At 41.5% G+C, this 9,108-nt stretch overlaps 1 protein-coding gene across 2 annotated transcripts in view; it reads right to left on the bottom strand.

The window, feature by feature from the left end:
* Positions 1-5,681: 5,681 nt before the first annotated feature.
* The window catches only part of TMOD2 (tropomodulin 2), a 44,675-nt gene continuing 41,248 nt past the window's right edge, over positions 5,682-9,108 (bottom strand). For both annotated transcript variants that reach the window (XM_081119426.1, XM_081119427.1), the window contains exons 10-11: positions 7,382-7,412; positions 5,682-7,235 (exon numbers count right to left, since the gene is read on the bottom strand). In XM_081119426.1, the coding sequence (XP_080975552.1) occupies positions 7,127-7,235; positions 7,382-7,412 (140 nt within the window). In that variant the 3' untranslated portion in view covers positions 5,682-7,126. The remainder of the gene's footprint in view (positions 7,236-7,381; positions 7,413-9,108) is intronic.

Genomic DNA, 9,108 nt, shown 5'->3' with positions numbered 1-9,108 from the left:
CGCTTCATACATTTTGCTTTATCACACATTTAATTCCCTCACAATGTTCAAGTTCACATTTAAAAAGCAAATTAGTCATTAATTTCCTAATAAATGTCTACCTTTGACTGAAAAGTTTCAATTAAAAATACGAAACAATGTAGATTTTTCAATAACTGCTTAGCCAAATAAAAGTTGCCAATATAAGTTTAAACAGTTTACAAAGAATTATTTCCTTTGTTCTATTCAAAACAATACAGGTACACATAAGATCACACATTACAGGCATCTAATCTGGTAAAATATTAGAGATGGTGGCATGCAAGTATTTTACATTTTTAAGTGCAATGAAAAATGCTTATTTGTTTCCCTCGAATAGATGAAACAGAATTAAGATAAAGGTTTAATTAAAATATAAATATTATTCCATGTGGAGGTGTATTTAAAAACACACACAAAGTGGCAGAGATAAAAATTTTAGGTCAGAACAATTTCTTTCTTAACTAAAGATTGTCACTGGCAATGTTTGCTACTAAAAATTTCTTAAAATGCACATTTTCCCTAACCATCTCATTCCAACATATGACCAATTCCTATCTGTCTACAGTTAGATTATCCATGGGAAGTTTTTAATCCCGGGCCAGCTTCTCTCAATTGCACAGTGTACTTCTGATCAGCTTCTCTGATATCCAGTCAACATGTGCTCACTGCCCCCCCACGTGCACACGCACACACACTCACACTCACACTAAATAAAAGCCTATGAAAAACATCCTGTCTACTGTGCTCAGTTTCCTTCTTTGCATTTCCCCTTTTCTTCCACCAATTTTGAGAAAATATTATATATTTTAAAATATCCTTTCAGAAAAGGCTGTTCCTTGAGAACTATCCTGAAGACAGTAAAAACTGCTGAGGAGGAACAGACAACTACCTGTGGGTGGCACGTTCAGACCTCCTCCTCTGAACGCGGCCTTGTGAATGAGATGCGACTGCAACGGGAAGAGTTCAGAATCACAGGATTGTCACGTTCAGGAGCCGGAAGGGCCCTGAGAGAGCATCTCATCCACTCACTTCATTTCCCAGATGAAATGAAGACAAGATAGATGGAAAGTCTTGCCCAAAGTCACATACAGATGATATCCAAATCAGTATTGTTTTCCAAAAATACCACATGGTGGCAAATGGAGCATTTTTTTTGTTTTGTTTTGAGCTGGAGGACAATTCAAGCAACATTTATTAAAGCACCTATTTTGTACAAGGCACCTTAGTAGATGCTACTAAAGGTACAAAGATTGATGGGACAGTCCCTGCCTCCAAGTGCTTGTGAAAGTCCTGTGAGGCCATGTTTCAAGACCTTTTTTAGCAGAAAAGAATACTGGCCGGGGCTAAGGTTGCTGGTGATAGCGAGGCAGCAGCTGCCCAGGGGAGCTGATCTCACAAGTGATACTTTTTTCCCTTCACCATCAGACCTCGGCCCGTCACACAGCTGCTGGAGCCCTACCTTAGGACAGTCTCTTCTCCTAGCCCTCCAGTTACCCCTCAGGCCACAGCCTGCCCCACCCGAGAGGTGACAGAGCTGACAGGAGGGCAGCAATGCCCCCGACCCTCATCACTGTTTGCTTCCCCCTTGTGCCCAGCCTTAGGCTCTCTTCAAGGGTCCTGACCGTGCCCCAAGAAACTGTCAAAGCAACTCAGGAAAACGCCCTACCACACACATCACTGGTATATAAACACCCACCGCCCCCATCAATCACCTCTCCAGGTCTACGTGGAAAATAAAGTAACTCCAGTCCCCAGACTTGAACAGACGTGGAAGATGTAATAGTTGGTCAGAAGAAAATAAAACAGATCCAAGAGGCAGTGGGGAACATTTGTGAACAGATAATAAAAGTGATCTCCCGTTTTTGTATAGTCCTTTCCAGTGTAGTATGTTCATCCCACTATCTGAGTATATTCTCACCACAACCCTGTGAGGTAGTTAGTGGAGGTATTGTCCCCATTATAATACAGCTGAAGAATCTTAGGCTTGAGAGACTAAGTGGCTTGCCCCAAAGTCAACCAGCTAAGTGTGGAGCCAAGTGCCCAGGTTTCTTGACTCTAAATCCAGTACTCTCCCCCTATATTATCTGTAATTGGCAGGCAATTAAATGAATTGCCCATGAACTATACCTGCTAAGTGTTGGTGATGGGATCAGGAGTCAGTCTCTGAATCGGTTAGTACGGTGCCCTTCCTCCATACCAACTAGCAACGCCCATATGCTCGGAATGACTTACCATGGAAGATACCAGAGAGATGTCTAGTCTCCTTCACCCTCCCACAACTCAGTGATGCATCTCAAAATTGGGATAACCTCTGGTGCATGTACAGTCTTTCTAGAACAGTACCCAGAGGCACGTCCCAAATTTAAACCTTGGAATCGGCCTCCATCCACCTACCGAATGTTCAATCATCAATATTATGGGCAAATGGGAAAGAGGTGCACTGAACCACCTTTAATTTCCATCTTCCGTCTCCACCTCACTCATCCTCTCCGCTTGACTGAATTCCTGAACCACAAAACGAAATCCAATCTAAGCCAGAGTTGGTAGCAAGAAAACAATGACTCCATCCTGGGTTCTGGGTACTTTGCTCTCTCTAGCTTGTTGGGTGTGGGGGGTATAAGGGGGGGCTGGTGATGTGATTTTCATCCAGAGGGCTCAGCCTGACACTTCCAATCCTTCTCACACCTTTTCTTTGCACGTGTCTCAGTCCTTTAGCTTTGAGGATGGCACGGTATGCGGGTGGGGAGATTTGAAATGAGGAGCAATAAGGGAAAACTGCTACTAGAAGGCAGAGCTGAAACATTTCACCTTAGTTCTCTGCTCATTAAAACCAAAGTACCTATTACTGCATCATTAGCACACGAGAGGAAGGAAGCTTCCAGATCGTGACTTAAAACCCGATTCCAGTACGTACAGGTAACATACCACAGAACCCAGCATTCACAACTTACCGCCCTGCCCATGTTTACAGCGGCCGTAAATGCTTGTGCTGAAGATGGCATCCACTTTGCAAAAAGGCACTCTAGCCTCAAAACCCAAGAAACACGTATCGAATTGTATCAATCCAGTTCTTGAACTTCCTGTCTCCTTCAGTGCCTAGGAGAGGGCTACCTGCCTCAAATCCACGAAAAAGGAAATATCGGCACACCCTTCTGTGAATTTAAAGGGCTGCCTTACATTTAAAGCATGCTGATGCCTAACACTGGTTGCAAGTTGGAGGGTCTGAACTGATCTCGGGGCAGTCATTCAGAGCACACTGGTCTCCCTAATGCTGGTGCCCTGCCAGGGGCCGTGGTTCTGTCTGGAAGAGAAGCTGCTGTTGTTTTGACCTGGTGCACCACGCTTCCCTTAGGGGAATGGTTTTGAGGAGTATAGGCATTTGGGATTTCTGAATTTTGAAAAGGAGATGGATTTTTACTGTACGATGAAGTCGGTGCTCTCAAATGGGTGAGCTGCACGTGCTCCTCCAGGTTACTGATTCTCTGTCTAACCTAGGCCTGCAGCAACTCTGAGAGGGGTAAGGGAAGAGAGACTGAGACGGCATCTCCCTTCGATTGGTTGTCCAGCTTTAGCTGAATAGCTCCTTACAGTATTTAGTGATCTTTATGTACAACATATTTATATATAGTATACCTACACAGATGGAAGGGGCTGAATCGTGTTGATGAAGATGAGAGAGCTTCTACTTAGACACTTTAGGCATGTGCAAAAATTGGGTGCTGAAACAATGGAATGATTTTGAGGTTCCTAATATTTATTCCCTAAGGCTATTTCTATACACACTGTGAAATTTGGTGGTAGGTGACCTAACATGCAAACTCCAGGGAGTGATTTTCACATTAACCTGGGCCTGCAGCAACTCTAAAAAGGACAAGGGACATGGAGCTGGGGATAGCATCCCCTTCAATCGGTTGTCCAGATGTAGCCAAATACCTAGTTAGATATTTAGATATTTGGCAATACACACACACACACACACACACACAAATTATTTACGTTAGGCCCTACCAAGATGAAAGGAAGGAATTTACTCCTGCCGATGACATAAAACAGCTTCCATTACACACTTTCATAAGATGGGGAGATGGAGTGCTGGACTAATGATGTGATCACCAGGCTTTCAGAATTTGTCTCCTAAAAATCACCTTTCAGGAGTCACGCTGTGATATGAACCTGCAGGTCCAGGCGAGTAGTTCTGCAGTTAATGTGGGCTGTATAAGTCTAAAAGAGGGAAGGAAGTGATCTGGGGAGAGATCATCTGTCCAGATGTTGCCAAATATCTCAACATAATATTTGGCAAAATGCATATGTAAAAATATTTTATATACACTGTGCACTACCGTGATAAATGGTAAGGGATTAATCACACTCACGATCATGAAAGAACTTCTACTTGCATACTTTGGGTAAATGGAGAGATGAAGTCCTAGGCTAATTAAATGATATAAGTTTATCTTCTAATAGTTATCTTTAATATGTGAATACTAATGAAAATGTCACCTTTCAAGCTACTTTTAAAACACAGGTAATATGAAGATAAAATGATTAGTAATAAATATTTGATTTCATAGACTCTATTACATGTGACCCAATTATTTTATAAGCGAAAACAGTGCTATATTTTGATAACACCCGTTACCTTGCTTTAATACTATCAACAACTGCAGCATGGCCACTGTCCAATTCTGATTTTTTTTCTTGCTTTCTGCCAGGTTTGTCAGAAACTGCTTTAGGCCGCAGTTTACAGCACCTTGGGGCTGCAGAAAACACTCTGTAGAATCCAAGGTTCCTTAGAGGTGAAGGTAAGAAAGAGTGAATGAGAAAAGAAAGGAAAAAGCCTTATCTGGAGGGGCATGCTAGGGGCTGTGCTTAAATATATCTGCAAGGAATCTAAAGTGATAGGAGAAAGACATGGAAGAGAAATGTTCTTCCCTTTGGCAACATGGTAACCAAAACATATGTATACAAAACACACACACAAAAAAACACAGTTGTATATGTTGCTGATGAATGGTTATAAACCAGTAACCTAGGGGGAAAATTCCTGATTTGTAAAATTTGCTAATTTCCTTGGTATAAATACTCCCACCATGGCCAATTTCATACTACCAGCAAGAAGTACTGAACTTCTGAGTTCAGAAGAGATGTAAATAGCAAACCATTACATAGTAAGTCTGCCATACAGACAACAGAGGCAAATAGTCTTAAGAGCATAGGGAATAGTAAAATTATTTGGGGGTATTACTTTTGTTTTTAATATAATTTACTTCATTGTAAGTGCATGCCATTTAATTTTTTAAAATATATCTTTATTAATTTCAGAGAGAGGAAGGGAGAGGGAGAGAGATAGAAACATCAATGATGAGAGAGTCATTGATCGAGCCCGCAACCTGGGCATGTGCCCTGACCAGGAATCGAACCCTGATCGCCTGGATCATAGGTCGACGCTCAACCGCTGAGCCACGCCCGGCTGGGCGCCATTTAATTTTTAATAATGGCTGTGTTTAACAACCAGTTTGCAAAATTCTTGAAAATGTAATATAATCAGTAAGCCTGTATCAGTTGGCTCCAACATACCACATCTAAGTGAGTTAGGGAGAAGAAAAAATCAGACTGAAAACCATTAAATATTATCTACTGTGCTTTTTTTTTTTTTTTTTGGTATAGATAGGGAGATATAGTGGAAAACTAAAGAATTTTTAGGTTTCCAAAAGTGTCAACATGTTCTGCTCATTAGTCCCTCAAAAGGTGTAAAATATTCTCAGGAAAATGAGTGTTTCAAAGGATTTTAAAGCTACAGATGTGAGTACTTAAAATACAGGTAAATGTCCACTTTTATAAAGACTATCTTAAATGGTTTCCATGTGCTCTACAAGCTAACTAGAAGAATATATGAATTATGTTACCATTAACTTGTACTGCTATCAAGCGACTCAGGAATACTCAATTTCTAAACAAATCCTGGGTTGGGCCCACCTTCTGCCAGAGTCAGCAACCTCTTTAGCTCCAGGTGTTACCACAAGGGGTGTCGCCTTCACAGGGCTCAGGAATTCAGAGAAAAGAAAAAAGAGAATGAGTTGGAAGGGTGGGGAGAAGGGAGTAAGGGAGGGAGTGCCATCAGTTCCAGCCTTGAGTACTGACAGTCATCAAAGATGTAAGCTTGCGCCAGTCTGCAGTCACTGCTTTCCTTATTGCAGCATCCCACTGCTGCAAGATGAATGCACACTACCATGCAGTCATCTCCGCTGTACTGTCAAAGCTCTCATTCTTGAGATGACAAACATCTGGATAAGTGATAATTCACATTTTTTCCTGATGTTTGCAAATGTCTGGATGGATCATGACATGTAGACAAAAATCTATCTAATCAACTTGAGTGTTCACATTTCATCCTGCGATCTTGTTACACTAAAGATCTTAAAAGCAATAAATGCTTCTAAAATGTGCCAAAACAATGCAGTCACATGTATCAGACAACCTTGATTAATGTGCAATTATTATTGTTTTATTTGGGCATATACTGTTTTAAAAGCTTCCCTTTTACTAAAATTTAAAAATATCCCATCCCTTCTGGGAAACTTTAAAACAGCTTTGTAAAAAGCTATCCATCAGAGAGTCATGTTAAAGACTGAATTTATGTTGAATAATCAGTAAAGGTAAGTGTGCCAATTCATTTTGCTACCCGTGAACCGGGCTTGTAGCTATATTTGCAGGTTAATAAACATTCTATACTTATTTACTAAGACTGTGTTAAAGTATCATAATGCTATCTTGTTTTTAAGAAGTTGACACCATTGATCTTTGATCAGTGGGGGCATGTGCATTTAGAGATATTTCTGGAACTAAGAGACACTTTGTGCTAAGTTGGGTCGCATTTTCAAACCCAGAGAAAGATTGGCAATATTAACTTCTTATGTGGTCAGCGGAACACTTCTGATGTAGTTAGCCTAACTCAAAGCTATGCATGTAAACAGAGATAGGCCTCTATCATAATCACAGTTACAAACACACTTATATACTAAATTCCTTTCAGTGGTTAAAAAAAAAAATTATATAAGAAAGCGAGACAACCCAATATGAAAGTTTAAGTCCTTTTCGATTGTTGTCACCCACTAAGATCTGCCTGTGTCCACTGGTGCAAGTTGCAGTTGCCAGAGGCGCCCATGAGCAAATACAACTGTATACATTTAAAAATCCAAGATAAGTAAGTAGTGCTAAAAAAGAATAAAAATTAAAGTATTAGTTGTGTGGTTAACGGAAATGGATGACCTTTGATCAAATAGTCCCGATGGGAAGGAGTAGAGTTTGTGTTTGTTTTTACATGGCCACATGGTCAACTTCGCCTCTTGTAGAAATTTACCTTCGGTCTCCTTCAACTCGCTTTTTACGAACTAGGTAAGAAAGAAAGAAAGGTTAAAAAGACAAAGTGAAGGAATACTCCTTAAATTTCAGATAAATAACATTAATCACACAGAATAGCAATCTTGCACACCTGAGGATACAATTATCTTAAATTTCAAGATTCAATTATTCTATCATTCCCAATAATGAGAGAATAATCCAATGTCTTATGGGATTTACATGTAGATAAAGATATGTCTGATAGTTGAGAGTTTGAATGTTGTAACTTTCCCATTTCTATGCAGTAGAATAGATCTTACAATGCAGTAAACTCCTAAATATTTTCTTGGTCACTTATCCACTGTCCATATTCTCAGCTTCTGTGCAACTCAATCACCTATTGGCTTTAACTAATGCCCCAGAATGACATAGTCATAATCTATTAATTCTCATTATGGTTTGAAGACAAGGAGGATATGTTATCAGAAGTTCAAAGTTTCTAAACCTGTTTTAAATAAAATCTCCTAAGTATCAACCTCCAAGGAAGGTGTGATTTGGATGGCAAGCAAACCAGAGATTAAGGTTCCCTTAAACTGGTTCTTAGTATCAAAGGAGTTGCCTGGTCTCTGCAACCCTCTACTTCCCCCTTTCACCTCCCTGCCTGCAGACTCTTCTGGTGGGTAGGAGAAGCGCTACTCCAACCTTCCTGAATTTGGCAAAAATGGTGCCCTGGCTGTAGTCCTGTCCCAACTCTCCACTTTAAATAACCCAGCCTACTCCTGCTGAGGCTACAGAAAATTCAAAGGTGCAGCCCACAGTTACTGCTCCTGGTCTCAGAATCACCTGTTTACTTCAAATATCTTGTTGTGCCTGTTTTCCTTTGGTCTCCACGCTGTTCAGCTGTGGACCCCATCTGCTTTTCCTAGATGCCTTCTGACTGTAGCCTCCACCCTTCCCCAAGCCCTGTTTGCTGGGATGCCTCCTTAGCCTCACCCTCTGCACCCTGAAGGGAAGCACTGCCATATGCCCAGCCAGCCTCTAGATGCCACACACTGCACTTTGGCTGGGCCTCAGGGTCTCGACTAAGCATGTATGGGCAGGGAACTGCACAGTAACCTTTACCTGCCCCCTTCTGGTTCTAACCCTTAAGCTTCTATCTTGTCCACTATTTGAATCCTCTGGGTGGCCAGCACTATACTTGGTGGAACACTGTGCCCAGCTCCCCTGTCTAAGATCTGGCATTCTGACCCTGAACCTCAGACTGGGGACTGAGGCCTGCTATTGGCTGACTGCTTGCCAAGTGGACTGTAAGCACCTGCATGCCCTTTTGCCATGCTGCTTCAAGTGGCTGGGATGTCCCCAGACCAAGCCTTCCCAATGGGTCCCATTCTCCTGTGCTGTGGAAGACCAGGACATGCCCCATCTCATTCTAACAGAAGCAATGCCACAGATCCTCAGCAGAGAGCGGCCAGCAGGAAAGATGAACGAGAGGCTCACTGAAAAAGCTACTTCTGAGTTTTCCTTCAGATCACAGTTCCATTAGTTCATTTCACATGTGAATTACCAAAGTATCAGCCATAACCATATTTAAACCCAAGTACAGAAGCACAGTCAGGACTCAAACACAAGTGAACTGGGAATGTCCATGTCATCGTATCTATCCACCTTCTGGTGAAGGTAACAACTGAGGGTGGTTACATGCAGTAAGGAAGGAGAGAAGCAAATGCATAAAGGAAACCGAGCAAA

Source organism: Miniopterus schreibersii (genome assembly GCF_964146895.1).
Source record: "Miniopterus schreibersii genome assembly, chromosome: 1".
NCBI classification, from domain to species: domain Eukaryota; kingdom Metazoa; phylum Chordata; class Mammalia; order Chiroptera; family Miniopteridae; genus Miniopterus; species Miniopterus schreibersii.
Note: the sequence above shows the minus strand (reverse complement) of the source record. Positions and strands in the feature narration are given on the sequence as shown.